This window comes from Vidua chalybeata, chromosome 23 (assembly GCF_026979565.1).
Source record: "Vidua chalybeata isolate OUT-0048 chromosome 23, bVidCha1 merged haplotype, whole genome shotgun sequence".
In the NCBI taxonomy this organism is placed as follows: Eukaryota; Metazoa; Chordata; class Aves; order Passeriformes; family Viduidae; genus Vidua; species Vidua chalybeata.
Genome location: NC_071552.1, coordinates 1,698,558 through 1,721,943, shown reverse-complemented (window position 1 = coordinate 1,721,943; position 23,386 = coordinate 1,698,558). Strand labels below are relative to the sequence as shown.

The 23,386-nt window shown below is 56.5% G+C and overlaps 3 protein-coding genes across 3 annotated transcripts; 2 read left to right on the top strand and 1 right to left on the bottom strand.

Moving 5' to 3' along the window:
* Nucleotides 1-2,747: 2,747 nt before the first annotated feature.
* CRYAB (crystallin alpha B) lies at nt 2,748-5,506 on the bottom strand. Its single transcript, XM_053963454.1, has 3 exons — nt 5,133-5,506; nt 4,106-4,228; nt 2,748-3,092 (listed from the first exon to the last, which is right to left on the bottom strand). Exons 1-3 carry the CDS (start codon nt 5,328-5,330, stop codon nt 2,889-2,891), a joined length of 525 nt encoding a protein of 174 aa, XP_053819429.1. The 5' UTR covers nt 5,331-5,506; the 3' UTR covers nt 2,748-2,888.
* Nucleotides 5,507-7,230: 1,724 nt separating this feature from the next.
* On the top strand, nt 7,231-10,274 carry HSPB2 (heat shock protein family B (small) member 2). Its single transcript, XM_053963459.1, has 2 exons — nt 7,231-7,681; nt 8,762-10,274. The coding sequence occupies exons 1-2, from the start codon at nt 7,588-7,590 to the stop codon at nt 9,211-9,213; spliced, it is 546 nt and encodes a 181-aa protein (XP_053819434.1). The 5' UTR covers nt 7,231-7,587; the 3' UTR covers nt 9,214-10,274.
* Nucleotides 10,275-13,400: 3,126 nt separating this feature from the next.
* C23H11orf52 (chromosome 23 C11orf52 homolog) lies at nt 13,401-19,943 on the top strand. Its single transcript, XM_053963430.1, has 4 exons — nt 13,401-13,458; nt 16,625-16,665; nt 17,383-17,429; nt 18,153-19,943. Exons 1-4 carry the CDS (start codon nt 13,427-13,429, stop codon nt 18,387-18,389), a joined length of 357 nt encoding a protein of 118 aa, XP_053819405.1. The 5' UTR covers nt 13,401-13,426; the 3' UTR covers nt 18,390-19,943.
* Nucleotides 19,944-23,386: the final 3,443 nt, after the last annotated feature.

Sequence of the window (23,386 nt, the reverse complement as noted above, 5' to 3'; positions counted from 1 at the left end):
CTGTTTAAAAAGCCGAGGAATGGTGGACTGGCAGAATCACAGAATGGTTCGGGTTAGAAGGGGCCTTAAAGCTGATCTTGTGCTGGGACACCTTTTGCTACCCCAGGTCAGGTTGCTCCAAGCCCCATCCTCAAACGCTTCCAGTCACTTCCCAGCTCCTCTGGGCAGCCTGTGCCCGAGCCTCACCACCCTCACAGGGTGAAATTTCTTATTAATATCCAATCTAAGCCTGCTCTCTGTCGGGTTGAGGCCATTCCCTCTCAGCCTGTCACTCCAGGCCTTTGTGAATAGTCTCTCTCCATCTTTCCTGGGGGCTCCCATCAGGTACTGCAAGCCCACAGTTGGGTCACCCTGAAATCTCTTTTCCAGGCTCAACAACCCCAATTCTCTCAGCCTTTTCTCATGGCAGAGGAGTTCCAGCCCTATAAGCAATTTGGTGGCCTCCTCTGAACTGACCTTTACCTGTACCTGCAATTTTTATCCTTTGACAATCTTTGTGCTGCTTGAATTCCCAAAAGGGAGAAGCAGAGACAGACAGAAAGAGAAGAAAAAGAGAAGAGAAGCAGTGGAAAGGTGCTGGAAGCATCATTAGGTGTCAGATAATTGCAGACGTAATCAAGGTGTAATAAGAAGGTCCCTAATTCCTCAACAGGGTGATACAAGGTAAATTAATTACCCTGCCTCACATGTGTGTGTGGTGCCTTTGAGAAAGAAGGAAATTATGGTCCAGAATATCTACAACAGCCAGGCTTGGGTGTCACCTGCTCCATTTGTGTGCCCACAGCTGGCCCACAGGGCAGGGACAGTGTGTCGGGACAGGGTTTCACACAGATAATGACAGAGGAAGGTTTGAAATGGGCAAAGCTGAGCTCCTGCACAGACCCACTGCCACAATTTGTGAGCTCTGTGCCGGGCACTGGGTCCCTGTGGCCTTGAGAGAATCATTTTGTCTATTTTAAATGATGTGTAGTGGCCTGGAGAGGTGTTGGGTACTGAGAAAATAGTTACCACACAACCTTCCCATTCCAATAATTACAAAAAAAACCCTCCAAACCTGTATTTAGCCATGCTAAATGTGAGTTTTTCCTTTCCAGCACACTCACTGCTTTGGAAACAACCTGCCTCAGATTAGAGGGAAACATCAGAGAGGGAATTTCACCTGTGCAGAACTGGGATGATGTGTTGGATGTGAGGAGCTTCTCGATGATGTTTGTGCCTGGAGATGACAGAGGTGTTTTCTGTCATTCTCCCCGTGCTGGGCTGTGCTCCTGTGCCACGCCAGAACAGGTATTTCAGGTCACTCAGGAAGTGGTTCTGCATTTCAAGTATTCTTGTCTGGCTGACCTCATCCAGTTTATCCCCAGAGAGCTTTCACTCAAAATTCCCATTTCAGGCTGCTGATTTGAGCCTGGCAAACCCCTGCGCTGTAAAATAAGGTTTCCCTCAGTTGCACTTTCTGGCTAAATTCTTACTATTTTACATTTACTTCCATTCAGTGTTGGTTCTTTTAGGATTTGAACAAAAACCTCATTGATTTCCAGGCCACCACGCTGAGCTAGAACCTCTTTTGTGCAGCCCAGCTGCCCAAATGCTGCGGCACTCCGGGCCTGCAGGTGGAGAAGGAACAAGAAAGAAGCAGGAAAAGCTCCAGAAACCCCCAGGAGCCAGTGGTGCAGTGATTTCCTTCCAGCACCAAGACCTGTCACACATGAAATCCATGTGGGAAATGTTCTTCCTGCTTTTAATCTCTGCTGTTTGTAACCTCTGTGTGTGTCTGGGGTTTGTTCTTGCGTGCAGAGGTTGGGCCAGACAAGCCCAATTAACTTAGCTGGGAGAGCTAATTAGAACCAGCTAATAGGAAACAGCAGACCTTGGGAAAGAGGGGGGATTTGGGGTGTGTGACAGTGACCCCACATCACAGAGTGCTCATTTTCTTTTGCTCGCCCACAGCCATGGAAGGATGTCCTCCCTGCTCAGCTGAGGTGTGCTGTGATCCCTGCTAACAGAACTTTTGTCTCAGCAGGTCTAAGGAACAGAAAATAGGTCAGGTCATGACTGAGTCTGATGGTCTTTGTGACAGATCTGTCCTTTTTGAAGATGAATTTCAGAAATTCAGTTCCAGTCATCCAGACATCCCTTTCTACCCCTTTGAAGAGAGGTGCTAGGCAGATGAAGATGCCTGAAAAGGACTTTAGTAGTGGTTTGTATCACTCAGCAATGCTGGCATAAATCAGATTATTGCTGTAGACATCAGATCCTGCTCAGTGTTTGAAGGGCACTAACAGCAGAGTTTCAAAGGAATGTGATTTGCATCATCAGAGCAAGATGTTTTCCTTCTCTTTGGGTAGATCTGTGTTTACTGCAACCCTGCAGTTTTCACCTGAAGCTGCTCTGAACTGGCTGCAGCCCCTGGATGTTTCTCCATCACATGAAATATTTGAGAGATTTAAGATACAGTTGTCTTCCAGCCAGCTGTTATCAAATACCCACACTTCAGATGGGTTTCAGTTGGCATGGAGCTGTTTTACCAGTTTAATCTCCACGGGAGAAACTCTCCTGTTGCTTGTGAAACACTCTGAAATCCTCTGGCAGCGTTGAAGGGAGAGAGAACACAAGGTGTGATGAGCAAAGTGCTTCTGAACACCCAGATAAGCTGTCCTGGACACGCCTGCCACCCAAAAAAATGATGTTGCCCCGCACCTTTTATCCACCTTTCTCAACCCAGCCTAAAACAAACCAATCCAAACTGCTTCTCCATGGTTTTATTCGTTAGTAAACTTACTCAGCATAAATAATACGAGCAGCCATTCAGTACGGCCGGCACCTGGTGGAGGAAAGAGCTCTGGAATGGCCCTCCAGGGGTGGCTTTGGGGACAGCAGAGCAGCCCTCACTTCCTCTGGGCGCCTGCGATGGCCGGTTTGTCCTCGCGGGTGATGGGGATGGTGCGCTCGGGGACATCGCTCTGCTTGCGGGGAGCGCTGACGGTCAGCACCCCGTCCAGCGACAGCGACGACGTGATGGTCAGCGGGTCCACGTCGTCCGGGATCCGGTATTTCCTGCTGAACTCCCTGGCGATGAAGCCGTGCTCGTCCTGCGCAAAGTGGGGGGAGAAAATCCTCATTTAATTAAGGAGCGTTCGCCCGGTGCCGCCTTAACCACGGGGTCTTTGCTTAAAGGCTGGGAATGGGGAGGTGGGGCTCTCAAAGGAAAGCTTTTCAGGGAGTTAAAAGGGTTTTGAAGATGAGCTGTGCTCTTTAAAGAGCCGGAGTGGGACGTGCCCGGGCTGCAGGTGCCTGCAGGCACACGGAGTTCACAGGGGGACGCTCTGTGCCCACCCCTGTGCCAGCCGGAGGCTGCCCTGCGCTCTGTGCTGGCATTCCCGAGGTGCCATTCCCAACCACAGCTGCCCCCGGAGACCCTCAGGGCCGGATCCCACTGCTTGGTTACCTTCCTAGCCGAAAAGGGTGCCAGAAATGGTGTCAGGATTACAGGCCCCCAGTGCTGCAGGGAGCGCTGCATTTCCTGGTGACACGCTGTGCTCCTAGGGGTGGCATTCCAGGGACACAGCTACTTCGGGGACAGGGGATGGGGACTGGAAAACGCTGTCACATCCAGCTCTGGGCATGGCTTTGCGTTTCTGCCTGCCCAGTGTCCACACAGGTCTCTAGAGCCAGCAGGGAGAGGGATGAATGACAGCAGAACACAAGTTTTAAGGATTAGAAACTGCTGGCTGGGTCTAGGAAAGGTAACACACAGGGCAATGCACTGATTCATTACGTGGCTTGATTGATAGAGTTAATTTTTAGCTCATTGGACGCCTCCCTGCATTCCTGGCCTCTTCCCAGAAAGAGGGGAAGCCCAAAAATGCCCATTTCACAGATGATTTTCCAGTTCAGTTCACAGTTCATGCAACATCAGCAATAAACCTCCACCCTCTTGCTGCCCTGGCTGGGATCAGCTGGGGGGGGGATTGCATGGAGCATCTTGATTAAAAAAAAAAAAAAAAGAAAAATATTTGAGATGGGCATGGGATTGTTGTGCAGTCACCAGAGGTGAGGGAATTCACAGTGACTCCCTCGATGGTGAAGTTAAAGCAGGGGGTACCTGGCGCTCCTCGTGCTTCCCGTGGATCTCGATCATGTCCCCGAGCACCTTCACCTTCAGCTCCTCAGGGGAGAAATGCTTCACGTCCAGGTTCACATAAAATTTGTCCTTATCCAGTCGCATCTGCAAAAAGCAGGAGGTGACTTCAGAGAAGAGCAAAAGCAAGGAGGTGACTTCAGGAAAGAGCAGGTGAGGGTTTCAGCTTAAATGCAGTGGGTCAAGATTCAAACTGGTCTCTACACACACACACTGGCCTTTATTTTGGGATCTGATCTGAGTGTCTGTCCCTTGCTGGCCTTGTGTTACTGCAGGACCTGAGATTCTCCACTTGAATTGGTTAAAACTGACTCCTTATTTAAAGCTGACTCTTTATTTTGGCTGCATCACTGGGCAGCCAGACCGAGGTCACTAAATCAAGAGGGACATTATGCAAGGATTAAAATAATACTTTCACTCCTTCTGCTTGGAATAGCTCCTCAAGCTCCTTGTAAATAAGACAGTTGACTTGCAGGACAGGCAAAAGCCTCTTGGCTCAGCCCTTGGTGGGAGGAGGCGCCCGCTCCATGATCCTCTGGGTCCTGGATCTTATTAAAATGCTGCTTTTCTGGGCAGTGATTGTTTGAAATAGGCCCCTTTTCCCTCAGCAGCCATGGGCTCCTGCACTGCTTGGCATGAGGATCCCACTGGGAGTGGGATTGAAAGTTTGGTGCAGCAGACTGGGAAATTAGGGAAATTAGGGAAATTAGGGAAATTAGGGAAATTGTGCTTCCTCCTTTCCTCTGCCAGCTCCCAGGGTGATCTGCCATGCACACTGAGCTCTGTTCCCTTCACTATGGCCAGACTTGCTCCATCCCAAACAATGCAGAGGTGCAAACACAGCACCTTCTCCCCCAGCCTTTTTCCTAAAAAAAAAACAAAAAAAAACACCACCTAGGAGCATCTTCCAAGCTCTCAGCTCTCCTGGGCCTCCAGAGCCAGCAGGCTGTGCCCCCAGCAGCCACGAAGAGCCCGAAGAAGCAAAGATTACCTCCGAGAGTCCTGTCTCTAGCCAACTGGGCATCCGAAGGATGGGGGATCTCATCAGGAAGGGGCTGAAGCTGGGGGAAACAGGGAGCAGCTCCGACTCCGGCAGGTGCTCCCCGAAAATCTGGTCAAAGATACGACTCGGTGCCAACCAAGAGAAGAAAGGTCTGCGGATCAGGGGGTTGTGGATGGTGATATCCATTGGAGAGCGCTGGAGGAGCCTGGCAAACCACTGTGCTGCAGTGCCGTGCCGGGAGCGGGGACAGCTTTATATCCTGCAGCTGGCCTGGCCTTCCACCCCCCCCCCGAGGCCTCTTGAACAGTGGTGTCAGGGATTTTATTGTCCCGCTCCTGGGCTGGGCCCTTCGGCGGTGCCCAGTAGCTGTCTGAGGGATTTGAGCTCGCCGCTGAGGAGGAGGGGGAAGGGGAGAGGAAGAAGAGGAGCCCAATGGGGCAGCAAGAAGCCGCAGCGCCCCGGCGCCCGCCCCGCTGCCCACGTGCTGTTTATCCACAGTCCCGGGCGGGCTTGGCCCGTGTTCCAGCTGCCCTGGATGCCAGCGGGATCAATGCAGCTCCTATCTTTGGCTCACGGGGACCAGGACAAGGGGCCCTTGTTCCCGGGACCTCGGCTCCCGCATCACCCGCCAGGGCTGAGCCTGTCCCGGCAGCAAAGGGAGCCCCAAAACCAGGGCTAGGGGAGGTGCCAGGAGGGCTTTGCTGGGATCCTGGCACTACAGCTGTGCAGCCCAGCGAGCCCTCATGGTGTGTGTGAATAAAGGATGGGTCTCTCCACCAGCGCCTCTTGTCTTCTGCCCACTGCAGGGCACGTTGTTCTGGAGGGAAGACCCCCAGGCTGTGACCCCAGAGAGAACCTGGGCATGGTCGCGGCCTCCAGGGTGCTGCACTGCACCCAGGGGTGCAGAACACCTCTGTCTGCCTCTGCCCCTGCACTAACCTGCTTTCCTGCAGCTCTCCTCCTAACAATCCATGCATTTACTTTAATTCCTGCCTCGCCCGTGAGCCCGGATCACAGGAATGGGTTCAGCCTAGCTTCTGTTGAAGGGCAAGAGCTTCTCTGCCCGTGAGAGCTCGCAATTTAAACACAATTTCTGGCTCAGAGGCACTGCCAGCTCTGCCAGCCCTTTGCAAAAGGCTCTGAGCCTCTTCCTCTCGGCTTGCCTGCAAGAATAGGGAGCAGGATTTGCTCTGTGCAGCAGCCCAGGCCATAAATACCCTCTCCAAGTCCCCGTTACATCAACAGCACTGCACCTGCTCTCCCGCACTGCAGGGCTCAAGGAAACCTCTGGTTTCAGGGTGTGCAGAGCTCAGCTGGGCACTTCTCCCCTGCTGCAGCAGCAGCAGCCCACCAGCCCTGCTCAGTAAAACTGGGTTTAGGCCAGGTTCAGAGCCTGGGTGAACTGGTGATGGCTGGCACCAGCATTTCTCCGTGGCATTGTGCCAAAGCCCTGGCCAAGGGAAGAGCCTGGGCAGCCAGCAGGGATCAGGATGGGGAGGTGACAGCAGACCTGGATCCCTGCTTCACTCCCTGCAGCCCTTCACCACTAAAGGAACAGAAGACTTGAGCTCAGCTCCTGGGAAAATCAGGCTCCTCACGTAGGGAACGGGAGGGGTTTGAGCCCCAAGCTCACAGTGGGGCAATGGGTGTGGGCAGTGGCTTCGTTACACGAGCCAAACAAGCCCCAGCCACCCACGGGGGCTCAGGGCCACCAACTCCAGTGCCAGGGACTCCCTGAGCCACTCCAACGAGCCTCTCACTGGCCCTTGCTTTGGAGCAGCAGAGCCTGGGGTCTGTCCTGCTCCCCTCAGCCCCTGAGTCCTGTACTGGGCTGCCCATCCACCCCCTGCTCCAGAAGGGACCCTCAGAGGGTCCCCGAGGTGTCCCCGAGGTGTCCCCTGCCCTCCCTGCTGGAATGCAGCGAGAAGCTTCCCTCGCCGCCCTGGCCCGGCGTCCTGGGGCCTGCGCGGGGCTATTTTGGTCCATCTTTTTTATCACTCCCTCCTCCCTTTGGAATCCACCCAGCTGGAGCCCTGCAGCCTGCAGCCTTCACTCGGAGAGGCAGCGAGGGCCGGGAAGGAAAGAAGGAAAGAAGGAAAGAAGGAAGGAAAGAAGGAGGGAAGGAAAGAAAGAAGGAAAGAAGGAAGGAAAGAAGGAGGGAAGGAAAGAAAGAAGGAAAGAAGGAAGGAAAGAAGGAGGGAAGGAAAGAAAGAAGGAAAGAAGGAAGGAAAGAAAGAAAGAAGGAAGGAAAGAAGGAAGGAAAGAAGGAGGGAAGGAAAGAAAGAAGGAAAGAAGGAAGGAAAGAAGGAGGGAAGGAAAGAAAGAAGGAAAGAAGGAAGGAAAGAAAGAAAGAAGGAAAGAAGGAAAGAAAGAAGGAAAGAAGGAAGGAAAGAAGGAAGGAAAGAAGGAAGGAAAGAAGGAAGGTGCCCGTCCTGGACACGCCATGGCCGCCCGCACCGTGCCCCACGCCTACCCCATGAGCTCCGAGTATGAGTTCGCCAACCCCAGCAAGATCTACGACCAGAACTTTGGAGAAGGTAAGGAAGGAGGTGGGATCCCCCCCTCTTTGCACCTTTCTCCCCTCTGCTGCTGGAGGGCTGGTGGAATTCCCTCTGGGGAGCTTGAGCTCCAGAGGGGGAATGTGGAGTTGAGGAATTTTGGGTGGAGGAGTCCAGATCAAACGAGGAGGGAACAGCCAGGGAAAAACCAGGGAATACCCAGGGAATAACCAGGGAATAGCCAGAGAATATCCAGGGAATAGCCAGGGAATAGCCAGGGAATAGCCAGGGAATAGCCAGAGAATATCCAGGGAATATCCAGGGAATAGCCAGGGAATATCCAGGAAATAGCCAGAGAATAGCCAGAGAATATCCAGGGAATAGCCAGGGAAAAAACAGGGAATAGCTAGGGAATAGCCAGGGAATGGCCAGGGAATATCCAGGGTATCTCTCCTCATGTCCATTTCCCCATCCATGCCCACTGCTGCCCGTCCCGTCCCTCCCTCATGCCAGCCACGCTCTGGCATTCATGCACATGCTGTGAAAACACGGAGCCAAAGCGCTCAGGGGAGGGAGGGGGGAAGCTTTTCCAGCCGGGGGGATGTGGAGAAAAGCTGAGCTGGGGCGTTCAGCACAAAGCTGGGCAGTGGCTGGCCCAGGGGCAGGAATGTGGGCAGCAGCAGAACCATTCAGCACCAGCACAACAGCGTGAAAAGGCAAAAAGCTCCAAGGAAAGCCCTGTGGACAATGGCACACAAAAGGCCTTTAGTTCCTCAGGGCGGTTTCTTCACCATCAGCAGTTTCCATGCCCATCCCTGGCTGCGGGCTCTGCTCTGCAGAGCTCCCGGTGCACCCACCAGGCCCTCCCCGTGCACCCAACATGTCAAGCTGGATGCCAGCCCCGGCCTCGCTGGCAGCTCTGGGCAGCCCAGTGGCACGCAGCGGCTGGCAGGGACGTGGCTCTGGGTGGGTTTTAGGGGCACAAAGGTGGGAACTGCAGCAGACTCCACCCCTGCTGCGGGGATGCGGCCAAGCCAAGGTGTTCTGCAGGTCCCAAAGTGCTCCTGCCTGCTGCTGCGGCCCCATTCCCTGAAACTCCTCACTGAGTCTCCCGTGCAGGTGTGTCCCCATCGGAGATTTTAGCCCCTGCCCTGTACCACGGCTACTACATCCGGCCCCGGATCAACAAGCAGCTGGAGAGGGGCACCTCGGAGATCTGCCTGAACGAGCACAAGTTCCAGGTGTTCCTGGACGTCTGCCAGTTCCTGCCCGACGAGCTCAGCGTGCGCACCGTGGACAACCTGCTGGAGGTGGCGGGGCAGCACCCGCAGAAGGCTGACCGCCACGGCTTCGTCTCCAGGGAGTTCACCAGGACCTACATCCTGCCCCTGGACGTGGATCCCTTGCTGGTCAGGGCCACCCTGTCCCACGATGGCATCCTGAGCATTGTGGCTCCCCGGACGGGCAAGGAGGTGAAGGCCAGAGTCAACGAGGTGAAGATAACCCAGCAGGAGCAGCCAGTGGGGAAAGAAGAACAGGCTGAGGAAGGAAAAGAGAAGGAAACATCCTAAAGGCCGCAGATCTGGGAAGGTGGGGGGGACAGGGATGGGGAATCCGCAGTGCCAGACCCCTGTTTCTCACCATCAGTGTTTAGCAGGGCGCTGAGGCAGCCACACTTCTGCTGCTCGAGGCTGATGGCTGGGAACAAAAGGGACCTGGAACTGGAAAAAAAGAGTGGGACTGAAGTGTGAGGGTGAGTGACTGTAATGCAAGTCTTCTTCTAGGCCAGGTGACCGTGAAGGGAGCTCTGCTCTCACCCAGGGTCACTCCTACCCTGAACGGTGAGGCTGTGTCTCAATGGACTGCGCTCCAGTCCAGAAGGGCACTGGGAAGACAGAAAAGGGGATCCCAGTGCCTGGCTTCTGAGCTGGAGGCTGAGATTCGTGGCTGTGCAAGGTGGGTGTTGCTGTGTAAAAGTGCCTGCAGCAATCAGGAGGAGAGGGGAATAAATCTGCCTCTGCTCTTGTCTTGTTTGCCTCGGATTCGTGTTGCTCCTGTGCAGCAGGAAGGATGGACAGTGCCCAGCTGGGGCTGAGCTCACCTGTGGAAGTGGCACCAGTGGGGACATGGAGGGACTGTGGCCACCTCTGGGCCTCACCCCCTGGCCCAGCTGCTGGTTTAGGGAGCCCAGAGTGAAGTGACCTCAAGGACAAAAAGGTGAGGAGTGATGAGCCCTTGGAAGGTCCCTGAGCATCTCCAGAGCTGCAGCTGGAATGAGCCCGAGTTAATGGGGCACAGATTAATGCCCAGCCACAGCCTGTGCCTGCTCAGCCCTTTAGTTACATCCTTCCCACACAGACCTCTGTGGGGGGACTGAACCCAAAACACTGAAGGGAGAGGCTCTGCTCAGCCCCCAGTTGCCTTGCTGGCGCCCCAGCCCCGTCTGTGAAGGCAGGGAGGGGCTGGTTTGGCCCCTTTTGCAGACACACTGTGATGCTACGTGAGCAATGTCCCCGTGGTCTCGTGACGGGGACAGGGATCGTGTGTGCTGCTGGCGCTGGCAGCGGCCCCGGGGCTCAGCAGGTGACAGTTGCCACCCTTGTGTCGTCAGGGCCGAGCCAGGCACACAAAACGCTGTGTCAGTGGCTAAATTTGGGGGTGCCTGGCATGCCTGGGTGCAGCTCTCCCAACAGAGAGGAGGGGAGGCTCCAAAACCCTGGCGGATGTGACTTGCCCCTGTCCCTGTGGCTCCGGGGCAGGAATGCCCTGCCCAGCACATCCCTTTGGCACTGGAACGCGCGTATGAGGCTGATTTTCCTCCCCTGCCAGGCCAAGTGGGATCCAGAGCAGAGCACTGCCCGGCTATTTTCAGCTCTCCTCTGCTTCCCAGGGCGCTGCCAGCCCTGGGGATCAGTGAGATGAGGAGCAGCCCTGCCTGCCAGGCTCAGGGGGCACAGCGAGGGTGGCTGAGCCCAGGGCAGAGCAGGTGCCCTCAGTGTCCCACCTCCTGCCCTGACCCCTGAAGTAGAACCAGCTAAGCTGTCAAAATAAACACTCACCTTTCCAACAGGCATTGTCTAAGTCATTAATGATCATTCCAGGCATAATTCTGGACGGGGGACTCTCAGTCACCTGCATCCCTTCCACCCAACACGCGGCCAGAGCCCAGATCTCAGGAGGGCTGAGCTCCTGAGCCCTGTGGCGAGGGCAGAGCCCCGGGGGTGTGTGTGGGCTCGGGCATGGCCATCACAGAAGGGAATAACCAGGGGTTTTTCCTCACTGCCCCTCACAGAAGGGACACACTGTGGCTTTCGAAGGCTTCCCTGTGTCCCTGCTCTGGCAAGAAGTCCCTTTGCTCCCTGCAGGTTTCCTGTGATGGGCTGGAACTCCTTCTCTGCCTGGGGAGGGGGGATGGCCAGCAGGTGAGCCCGGAGCTGGGCAAGGAGAGCACACACACACAGCCTGGCACTCGTGGCACAGCCTGCACCATCGGGTGCCATCTGTGCCTGCCCAGCAGCTCCGGGGGCTGACAGCAGCGCTGGGGCTGCCCTGGGAGGGGATTCTGAGACAAAAGGAGTGCCCAAGGCAGCGCAGAGCTCTCTCCCCTGCGTTTCTGATAGACAGTGCCAGCTCGGGGCTGTGCCACACCTGTCCCGGTGCCTGCGGGACCCGGACGCTCTTGCCATAAAAATGCCCAGAATTAATAGTGACTACACAGTCCCGTGCCCTCCCCAGCTCCTCCTGGCCCTGTTTTTTTTTGCTCTCCCCTGTTCATTCTCCCCCGCCGGGCGCTTGTGCCGTGCCGGTGTCACAGCAGCGGTGCAGGGCAGGGGCGGGCAGTGCCCGGGGGCGGGCAGGGCTGTCCCCGCCGCTGTCCCCGCCGCTGTCCCCGCCGCTGTCCCCGCAGCATCCCCGGGAGCCCTGCCCGCCCCCATCCCCGCAGACACCGCCGGGCAGGGAATGCGGAGTGGCAGCCAAGAGCTCCCCGGCCCCGCCAGTGTTTTTGATGCTTTTCTGTTTCTCTGGTGGAGCTCAAAGCGGCAGCTCCAGTGTTTGTGACAGAGGCTGATGGGAACAGGCTCCCAGCCGGTTTTTTTTTTTTTTCCTCCATCCCCACAAAGCAACAAAGCCCGAGTTATCCCAGAAATCACAACAGACGCTGGCTCATTAAAACAACAGTGTCTGTGGCAAGGCCAGAGACACAGAGTCTGCAGCTTCCCAGGCAGGGACAGGCTCTGGGAACACCTGCGCCCTGCAGGACCCTGAGAACACGGGGCCAGCGCTGAATCCCAGCTGTCTGCACAAATCTCATCCTGAATTCTGTGGCGTTTCTCCAGCCCCGAGCTGAGGAGCAGTGTCAGAGCAAGGCTCAGGCTCTGCAGAGCCGCAGTGCCGCTCACCCGGAGCCGGCTGTGACCCTTCCAAAGCAGAATCCTTCTCCTTCTGCCACTCCTGGACAGGTCCAAGCTTTGCTGTGCCCTTGGGCAGGTGCTAACAGGGGCTGTGGGCCTGGCTGAGGCCGTGGGTACACCTGGAGTAGGAAGCAGGGCCAGCTCCTGTCACAGAAAGGTGAATTAATGCTCACCCCGTTGTTGGCACCCCTAGAGGGATCAGACCTGCACAGAACCAGGGCTGATTGCTGGGGCAGAGCTGTGGGGCAGAGCTTCTGCTCAAATAGAAATGATATCGTTCAGGAGGATCTGTTCTCTTAGACCTGCCTGAGGTAAGGTCCCAGGAATTACCCAACCCTTAGGTCCAGGAATGACCAGGGCTCTGGTCACTCGGGCTGCACAGTCTGAGGGGCTCTCACCAGGGGCACAGGGGTGAAATGCAGGTCCCTGTTCCCGTCTGACCCGCTGGGGCTGAGCCTGAGGGCTGCACTGCAGCTCCTTAAGGCTGTGGGGGCCCCCCAGGACCCTGCCACTCTCAGAGGCACAGAACTGAACCCTTTTATCCAGGCAGCTTGAAAGAAAGTGGATTCCCGCTGTCCCTGAGGCTGTGGGGCAGCAGCAGCAGACCTCAGCTGAGACGAGAACTCCGGGAAATCTGCTCCTTCCCAGGTGATGCCACCCATGGCACAGCTTTCCTCGAGGGTGGGCAGCGGGGACAGCGCCGAGCTCCCACCCTGGGGCTTCTCCTTTCGTCTGAAGTCCCTCCTCCGTCCCCTTTTGCATCCCCGCCGGTGGGGCCAGAGGGACAGCGAGGAACGGCCCCGTACGAGTGACCAGAGCGAGCTTTAACCACAGGAACGGCCCCGTACGAGTGACCAGAGCGAGTTTTAGGTGCAGGAACGGCCCCGTACGAGTGACCAGAGCGAGGTTTAACCACAGGAGCAGCCCCGTACGAGTGACCAGAGCGAGCTTTAACCACAGGAACGGCCCCGTACGAGTGACCAGAGCGAGTTTTAGGTGCAGGAACGGCCCCGTACGAGTGACCAGAGCGAGGTTTAACCACAGGAGCGGCCCCGTACGAGTGACCAGAGCGAGCTTTAACCACAGGAACGGCCCCGTACGAGTGACCAGAGCGAGTTTTAGGTGCAGGAACGGCCCCGTACGAGTGACCAGAGCGAGGTTTGGCCGCAGCGGTGACGCCCCGGGACACGGCGAGCCCTCGCCCCGCGCTGCCGGGAGCAGGGGACAGCTCCGGTAGATGGCACACGGGGCCAGCGCTCCGAAACCCGACACGGGCAGACACTCCCTGAGCAGCCGGGGGCCGAGCAGGAACCAGGAAATACGAGCTCAGCCTGTCCAGAGAGCGCTCGGGCTCCCCGGGGGAAGGAGCGGCATGGGCAACCTGTGCAGCTGCGGCCGGCCCTGGTGAGTGCGGCGGCGGGCAGCGGCCCCGGCAGCGTTCGGGAGCTTTGCGCCCTTGTGCTGGGCTCGCCAGGGCTCCGAGCCCTTCACCTGCCCGGGAGGGACAGGTGAGCACGGCGGCACGGCCGTGCAGGTGTCCCGGGCAGGGCAGCACGGGGACAAGGGGGGGGTTTTTTTTTGTCACATCTCAGCCCGGACGGCAGCGGCAGCTCGGGGTGCCGCGGCCGCCCAGCAGCTGGGGAGGAGCTGGGGAAATGCTCAAATCGCTGTCCTCAAATCGCTGTCCTCACGCCAGCACTCCCCGGCCAGGTAAGACACCAGAAGGTGTCCCTTTGAGGGGTCCCTGGGACAAGGGGGGGGTTCAGCCACCCCGTGCTGCCCTCAGCCGCCCCAGCCCCTCTCCCTGCCTGCGTCTGTCTGGGGTTTATTTCTGCTCGGGGAATCCTGGCCACGGTTCTGAGATGCTGTGGCTCTTTCTCCCTGGGAGGGAGGGAGGGAGGGAGGGTGACACTTTAATCCCTCCTGGCTCCCGCTGTGCCCTGCACCTCCTGCTCGCAGAGAAATGGCATCACTCGCTGCCAAGCGGGAATATTTTCAGCTCTGCGATGGGAAGAGCCGAGAATTTCAGACGAAGCTCCGAGGGCGTTCTCCCTCCCGACGCTGCGTTTGTTCAAAGTAGGAGAAATTCATCCAGTTTTTAATAATTCCAAGAGGCACAGCATCACCTAGTGGAGGAAGGCTCAGGAGCTGAGGACACCGAGGTTCTTCCAAGCCCTGAGCCTTGAGGAGTTTGGGATTTCGGAACAGGAGTTGAAGGTGGGAGGTGGAAAGCTGCTCACCCACCAAAACTCCCACTTTTCATTTCCTCTGCCCTGTGGCAGAGGGTGAACGAGGCACCCAGGGCATCAGCAGGCAAGGGCTCGATCAGGGGATGCCTGGGGCACAGTCTGAGGTCTTTAAAGAAAAGCTGTCACAGCAAATTTATTCTGTCTGGGAAGTCACTGATGAAGGAATTGTGCCCTCGGGTCCGGGCACCTCTGCCCCCGTGCAGGGCAGGCCCAGGCTCTCACCATTAAAGTGGCACTAAAGTGGCATGGACAGGGAAAGCTGCCCAAATCCAGGTCCCAGGATTCCTGCAGGGCAGGAATCAGGGTGGCCTTGGCACGGGGAGAGGGCAGGCAGCAGCGCAGGAGCAGGGCCGTGGGTGTTGCCGGGGAGAATTCTCTCAGGCTGGGAGTTCCGACAGCCTGACCCGGTTTGGAGGGGAGGGGAGAGGTTTCCCTGCTCCCATTTCCCGTGCCACACGTGTCCCCATTCCCGGGGAGAAGCCTGGCTGTGATTATCCTGCAGACAGGAATAGCTCCAGCCCACACAGTGCCTGCAATGTTCCCTCCACAGAGGGAGCAGCCTGGAATGCCAGCCCAGCGCCTGTCTGCCCGCAGAGAGGGGAGGGACCTGCTGCTTCTGCCCCACGAGGGGCTGGGCTGCTGAAATCCTCCACGCCTGGGTGCTGGAAGTGCCCCAAAAAGTGTAGGTCTGGTGAAATTCTCCATGCCTGGGTGCTGGAAGTGCCCCAAAAAGTGCTGGTCTGGTGAAATTCTCCATGCCTGGGTGATGGAAGTGCCCCAAAAAGTGTAGGTCTGGTGAAATTCTCCATGCCTGGGTGCTGGAAGTGCCCCAAAAAGTGCTGGTCTGGTGAAATTCTCCATGCCTGGGTGCTGGAAGTGCCCCAAAAAGTGTAGGTCTGGTGAAATTCTCCACGCCTGGGTGCTGGCAGGAAGGGAAGTGCTCTGCCACACAAACCTGGGCAATGAGGAGTCACTGCAGACAGGGCAGGAGGAGGAGGAGGGGGCTGTGAGAGCCCCACAAAGGGGTGCTGCTGTGAGTTAAAGCCCAAATTCCTGGGGAGAGCCCCCCAGATGTTGCCTGTGGAGGGCTGGAGGTGCCCCTGTGGCAGCGCCGGAGCCTCGGCCACCCTGCCTTGCCCAAAGCTGCCTCTGCCTGCCCAGGCCTGGTTAATCATTGCTGGCCATTCCGGAGCTCTCTGCCTGCATTCCCGGGGGTTTTTGTTTTCCCGCTGGAGTGCCAGGGCACGGCTGCACACCCTGTGCTGTCCCCCACCCCTGCAGCTGCCTGGGAGAGCTGGCACAGGCACAGCCCTGCCCGGGGCACTGCTCGGTTCCCGGCTGTGCCAGCGCTGCCTGGCCAAGGCTCAGCCCGTGGCACACACAGCATTCCCTGGAGCCCCATCCAAGGCACTGCCTGCCCCCCTGGAGCTGCTGAGCAGAGCCACAGCCCCCTGGGAGCCCCTCTGCTCCGTGTGTGTGCAGGAGGGGCCACACAAGGGCTGGCACCTGCTCCCCAGCCCTCTGAGCTGACATTTCCTTCGTGCATCTGTCCCAGAAGGGGACACGAGTCCCCTCTGCCAGTGCCAGCCTGCAGGAGCTCGGCTCCAGGCTCTGTTGTTACAGCTGGGATGGATTTGGCTCCTGTCCTCTCCTGGAGCACATCTGTGCTTGGCCTGTCTCTCTCTGCTCACACAGGTACAGCTGAGAGGAGCCTTTGGCTTGGCTCGTAGCGAGGGCAAAGCGTGTTTGGTTTGGTTCTGTTCTGAGTGGGACAGTGAGAACAGGGAAAGTCTGAAACCTTCAGGCAGACAGCTGCTCCCTGGGCAAGGGGGCCAGCGCTCGGGGAGCGGGGCTGGCAGAGCAGCTGGCCCCCAGAGAAGGGCTTGGTGCCAGCTGGGATCGTGCCCTGCAGCCCGTGCCTCGGAGCTGGGCTGTGGAACGGAGCTGCAAAGCCCCAGGGAGAGGAGCTCCCGTTCCTGGGGATGCTGCTGGGACAGGAGGGCAGGAGGCAGAGCTGGGGTGGCTGCGGGGCGTGGTGGGTGTGTCCCAGAAGGAGGAAACACATCCCACACCTTCCCTTTGGACATCTGAGCCAGGAGCTCAGGAGCAAACACATCCCACACCCCTTTGGACATTTGAGCCAGGAACTCAAATGTCCCTTTGGACATTTCCCTGCAAGGGTCACTCGGGCTCTGGTGTGGCTCTCCCCGGGCCTGCCCCATTCCCTGGTAGCCCAGGTGTGGCGTGGGCAGGTCTGGGGAGAGCTGGTTTGGAGAGAGTGGTTTGGGATTTTCAGGGCTGATGTGTCTCTCTGATTTTAGGAAGTGTCCTTCGCCTTTCAAAAGAAAGAAGGAAAAGCAAGGTAAGGATGTGTGACAGTGCTTTGAGTGGCAGAGCCCCTGGGGAGGTGACATCAGTGCCTCAGCCTGAGGCTGAGCTCCCCTCCCACACTCCTTTTGTACTCAGCCTTCCTCAGGAGAAGTTTGAGGCAGCATTTCTTTAAACCTTAGAGCAAGGAGGGTGATGTGCCAGGGGATTTGCCAGGGGGGAGGGAAGGTTCTTCAGCAGTGCCTTTAAAACAACCAAGTCCCACCTCAAAACACACCCACGTGCTCTCCAGCAGAGCAGGAGCTGCATCCACCTCCTGCAGGAGCTGCAAACATCCATCTGACAGCGCTCCCCAGAATCAAGGGCATTCCTCAAGCTGTGTCCTGCGGCCTTTGGACCGTGCTGGGCAAAACATGTTTGCCAGGCAGCAGAGGAAATAACAAAGTTAAAAGTGGATCTGACTCCTCCGAGGGCCTGACAAGAAGCTCTCTGTGCTGTGTCCGTGGCTTCTGCCAAGAACTCCGTGGTCCACAGCGTGCTGCCATCCTGGGAAACCTTATTTTTCCCAAAGAAAAAAGCCCAGGCTTTCTTCTCGCAGGCATCAGGGCAGCGTTAGGGCTGAGGGAGTCAGATGAGGTGGAAATGTGATTTGTGCCCAGTGGGGAGAGCCCATGGGCCAGCACAGCACTGCTGCATCCCAAGGTGGAACAATAAGCTGGTTTCAGCTGAGCCCCTGGTGTTTCCTTTGCAGGAGCTGATGGGAGGCATGAGGCTCAGCAGCAGCAGCCTGGCAGGAAGGTAAATAAAGAACTTTCCAGAGGGTTTTTCCCTAAGTGTGTGTTGAGAAGACAGAGCTGCCCTGAGCTCCGTGGGCTGGGAGGACACAGGGCAGAGTTCAGAGCCATGAATCCATGAATCCTCTCGTGCTGTGCAGCCTCTAACGTGGGCGCCGTGCCCATGGCTTTTCCCACATTTTTTGCCCCCTGCCTGTAGGAATTTGCCCCCTGTTGATGGAGGGACCAAATTATTCTTTGTCTGCTTAAAAAGGCAAAAAGCCCAGGAGTTCCTCTCCCAGAGACCCCTCCTAGCACCTTGGGGACCTCACCTCAGACCTGGGGCTGCCAGCTGGACAGAGGCCAAGAGGTCCAGCCTGGGGAATTCACCAGAAAAGGAAGAGAACAAAGGAAATAATGGCTTTTGTGGGGTGTTTTAGCAGGAGCAATAACCTCTTGCCCCTGGCTTGGTTTTTCTCTGTAAGAGCTTTGTTATTTTGCCTTTTATTTGAACTTTTTCTGTTTCCAACACTACCTCAGGAGCCATCCTGCTAATTTTATGCTGTTTGGGGTAGCTGGTCTCTCTCGGGTGTGATGGGTTCCTCTGAGAGCTCAGAAGACCTGGCTGGAAGAGAAACACATCGGCAACCCCACAGCAAGTGTGGGAGCAGCCTGAGGTGCCAGAGGCTGGCTGGTGCTGTGGCACTGCTGGCGAGCTGAGCTCCCAGAGCTTTTTTTCCCCCCAAAGGTCCCCACGTATGAAGATGTCCCAGATGTCCCTGTCTACACCACGGTGAGCAAGCCCAGGGGCGTGCAGCAGGATGACAGCATCCACTACGCCGACATCCAGGTGTTCTCCACGGCGCGGGAGCGCTCGGCGGCCGAGGTGAAGAGCCTGCAGCTGCAGAACGCCACCGAGTACGCCACCCTCAACTTCCCCAGGGCCAGGCTCAAGTACGACAGCAAAAATGGGACCTTGGTCTAACAGGCTTGGTGGCCTCGTCCTCCTCCTTCAGCAGGAAAAGGAGCTCACGGCTGTAGGTCCAAGGAAACCTCGCGGACACGTCTGAGATTTTGGAGAGGTGCGTCTGCCGCCTCAGCGTTCTCACTGGGGAGTTTCCCGTCTGATTCTGCTGGCAAAAAAACGCCTCCTCCCCTCGGGAGAGCTGCCCTTGGAGCTGGCAGCCCAGCTCCTGCCAGCCCTGCGGGGTGGCACAGCTGCTGCTGGGCTGGTGAGGGCTCAGGGCTGCGGGCAGAAAATCCCTGCAGTGGCACAGCCCCGGCCGAGTGCTGCCTTTGGGAATTCAGGAATGGAGTGCTGCCTTTGGGAATTCAGGAATTCTGGACTAAAGGGACGTTTTTGTGTCGGTGTTGAAGCTCTGAGTGTGCAGAGTGACACGTGGGTGGTGCTGTGAGGAGAGGAGACCTCCAGCAGGATCTGCTGCTCTGTCTCCTTCCAACAGCTGCTCCTGGAGGTGCAGCCAGGCCCTGGGTGCATCCCCTTGCCCCAAAATCAGTGTTCTACAGCCATGCACAGCAGCTGGCAGCCAGAAATGCAGAATTAGGAGGGTAGAGAACAATTTCTGTCACTGATGGGCTGTTCAGAGGTGCATCCTCACTCCTCTGTGCAAACAAGCGAGGGGTGAGCTCCTGGCTCTGACTGGAAGTGAAACAAGGGAATATTGGCAATTTAGCTGCAGATCACTGCCTGCATTTAGGGCAGTTCCCCGAGTCCAGCAGCTGCCTGGGATACTGGGAATGAATCCTGGGCAGCTTCAGAGAGGACTTTGGGCTTTGCCTCCACTTTTTCCTCCTTTTGTGCTGTCAGGCCTGGTTGTAAACCCCAGTGACACAGAGCACACCCCACGTGGGGCTGTCAGCTCTGAGAATCTGTTTCTGGGTTTGAAATAGTGTCAGTAATTCAGTGTAGCAATGGTCCAAACTGGGCAGCACTGGCAGGGCACCAGGGCTCCCCAAACCCCATCTTCAGGCACTAAAGCAAGGCCTGGCACATTCTGCTCCTCAGTCTTGCAGAGCAGATTTTGGGGCAGCTCCAGTCACTGGCAGTGTCTAGAAATGGTTCCTTTTACAAACACCCAGAACTTTGCATTTTATGGCTCGGCTGGGTGGGAAAAGCACAAAGGAGTTCCTGCTCGTGGTGAAAAATAAAGCTGCTCTGGGCTGTGACTGCCAAGGTGGAAGTGTTTTAGGACCAATCTTCCCATTTTTTTCTACATATTTTAATGAGTGCCTGAGCCTCTGGCTCTTTATCTCCCATTCCCCGAGGAGCTCTGGCTTCCACACCACCCTCAGGGCTGTTCCTGGGAGTACAGCTCATCCTAGAGACAATTCCATGCTCCCATTCCGGTGATTTTCCCCAGGCTTTCCATGGGGAATTGTGGAAGCCACATGTTCTGCGATAGAGATCTTCCCGAAGGACTCGGTTTTGCACTGAATATTAAAATCTGTACTTCCCGCGGTTGCCACGTGTGCCAAACGAGCGTTGATGTATCATTAAAGATGCAATGTTTAGTTTTAAGTGAGAAATCCGCACTTTGGGCGAGGATTTGCGGGGCTGGGGGGACACCCAGGGTCCCGCTCCCGGGGCGGCGGTGCGGGGCTGGGCAAGGGCTGCCCCGAGCTGGCTCCGATCCCGATCCCGATCCCGATCCCGGCCCCTCGATCCCGGGGAGGAGCCAGCGCCATCCCGCCCCATCCCGCCCCCGTTCCCACGGCAACCGGAGACGCGCGCCGGGAGCAGGTAGGGCCGGGGGTGCGGGTCCTGGTGCCCACCGCATCCCACCGCATCCCCTCCTGTCCCGTCCTGTCCCATGCCACCCCATTCCACCTCTCCCCATTCCCCCTCACCTCACCCCATCCCGTTTCACCCCATCCCACCTCATCTCACCTCAACCCCACCCAGTCCCACCCCATCCCACCCTCTCCCGCTCTCTGTCCCCATTTCTCCCCGTGCCCCCCATCCCCAGCATCTCCTCGCCCCCCAGCGCTGCCCTGTTCCTGTTCCTGTGCCTGCTCCCCACATTCCCATCCCACAGCCCATCCCAGCCTTGCTCCTGGGTGTCCCCGTGCTCCAGACCCTATCCCATCAATCCCATCAATCCCATCAATCCCATCCCATGGATCCCATTCCATCCCACCCCATTCCATCTTATCCCATCAATCCCATTCCACGGATCCCATCCCGTCCCACCCCATTCCATAGATTCCATTCCATGGATCCCATCCCATCCCAACAATCTCATCCCATCAATCCCATCCCATCCCATCCCATCCCATCCCATGGATCCCATCCCACCTCTTTCCATGGATCCCATCCCATCCCATGGATCCCATCCCATCAATCCCATCCCACCCCATTCTGTGTATCCCATCCCATCCCACCCCATCCCACAGATCCCATTCCATGGATCCCATCCCATCCCACCCCATTCCATAGATTCCATTCCATGGATCCCATCCCAACAATCCCATCCCACCAATCCCATCCCATCCCATCCCATCCCATCCCATCAGTCCCATCCCACCCCATTCCATAGATCCCATTCCATGGATCCCATCCCATCAATCCCATCCCATCCCATTCTGTGGATCCCATCCCATCCCACCCCATCCCATAGATCCCATTCCATGGATCCCATCCCATCAATCCCATCCCACCCCATTCTGTGGATCCCATCCCACTCCATCCCATAGATCCCATTCCATGGATCCCATCCCATCAGTCCCACCCCATCCCACAGATCCCACGGATCCCACGGATCCCATCCCTCTCTGAGGGCTCAGCTCCCTGCTGGATTTGCTTTTCCCCTCAGGTTCAGGAGTGCTGGGATCCTCCCCTGGCGCTGAGGTGACATCCAGCATGGGGACCCTGATGGACACGGGGCCCTGCCACCCCCCGCAGCCTCCTGCACCCTCTGTGAGTCCCCAGCAGCCCTTCTGCTGTCCTTTCTGTCCCTTTTGGTGCTTCACGAGGAGTTTGGGATCGGTGACACCCAAACTCTGGTGGCTTCAGGCATCTCTTTGGGTTCTTGGTGCAGTCACGGCCCCACAAACCCCACGGGGGAATTCCTGACCCGGCCTCTTTCGTTTTCATCCTCCCAGCGCCGATTTTAGTGACCAAAAGTGTGCAAGGACAAGGGCGGGGGTCATGCTGGAAGTGGCCAGGAGGTGGCAATGCCACCAGCCCAGCGGCCACCACGCCGCGGGCTGGGCTCGGAGGTCACTCACCCCAGCTGGGGGCATCCCTGCCCCGATGGGTTTGGAGTCCCTGGGCAGAGGAGTCCTTTGGGAAGATTCAGGGGGAATTCTGAAGCAGCTTTCCTGCCAGTGAGGGGCTTCTTGCAAAAGTAGCACCTCCTGTGTAAAACCGACAGGAAAACACAACCCCTGCCACAGGCAGCTGGAAACTTCGGAGTGAAACACAAAGGGAGAAGTGGAATTTAATTTTTAGAAGTTATTTTTAGCCCACACGCCTGCCCCAGACCCTTTTGTGTCCCCACAATGGACAGGAGAATGGCTCAGCATGTCCAGCCTGGTTTCTGTTCCCTGGCATTCAGGCAGAGATAAGAAACCTCCTGCAGAAGCAAACCTTGGATGAGAAAATCTCTGAGCAGGACTGTACCTGAGCCTGGCAGGGGAGAGGAGAACATTTGGGACATTTTACCTTTGCTGAGCTGGTGTTGGGGCAGGAGGGGGCTCTGCAGGAGGGAGATGGGATGGAAGGGAGCCCCTGGATCCCAGACTTCAATCCCTTTTGCTTGAACCCAAAAATCTCAGCATCGTTCCTTGCCATATTACAAATCCTCTGTGAATGTGTGCTTGCAATATAAAAACCAGGTGGTAAATATATATAATGTAATAAATATAAATATATCTAATAAATTATTAGTCAAGAAGAGCTTTTTAAAGTCCGCAGTGGAAGCTCAGACTGTGTTTTGTTGGTTTTTCCTTCAAATTAGGTCGCTTTTTGTCTCATTGGGGAACCACTTCGTTTTCCCAGAAAATTTTATTGGAATTGCACAGGCATAAGCTACTCAATTGCATTTAAAATGGGGCTAAATATTTATTTAATGGCATTTTGAAGCTCAAAAGTAAACGGGATCAAGGCTCCAACCCCCCAGCAGCTCCAGCTTACAAGGCTTTGTGCAAAGCCTCGCTTTAATCTGTTGTTTTGCTTAACAGATGTGGTATTAGAACCGATGAAAACATAAAAATCTCCACTCCCACGGAATTATGGAAAGCAGGGAGAGCAAACGTGAATGATTTCAAACGGGAGGGGAGGGAACCGCCTCCTTTTGGGCTGGTTACAGGGGGAAGCGACCTGTTGCTTCTCTTTCTGTATTTTAGGTGTGACAGGCTAAAACTGTGAAATTACGCCATTGGTTTTATCCTCAGGATGCTTCAACACTTAGGCAGGGAAAAAAAAAATTGTTTTTAACAGCGTCTCGCACTCAGAAATGCCTGGCTAAGACTGAGGGCAGCGGGGGCAGTGCTGGCAGGGCTGCTCTGTGCCTGCCAGGCGCAGCCCCTGGCTGGAGGGGCTCTCACCCATTCCGGTTTCATTTTCCTTTTTTTCTTTCCCCCTGGGCACTTCCTGTAAGGTGACACCAGCCTGGAGACACTCGATGCTTATTTCGGTGATGGGTGCATTTATTGATGCAGAGAGCGAGCTGGGGGTTGTGTTTAATTGTTTGAACGTTCTCTCTCGGGTTTGGGGGGTTTTTTATGGGTTTTTGTTTGTTTGTTTGTTTGTTTGTTTTCTTTGAAAAATGCGATGTTCAAACTTGCAAACCTCCCAGCTGTCGTGGCCTGGCTTGCCGCTTCCTGTGGCTGCAGAACGATCTTCTCTCAGTGCTTTGCTCCCCGTGCGAGGCATCACCTCCCTTCCTCCTCCTCCTCCTCTCTCCCCCCACACCAAGCAGAGCTCCCTGTGTATGGCGGGTTTGAAAAATCTCATTTACA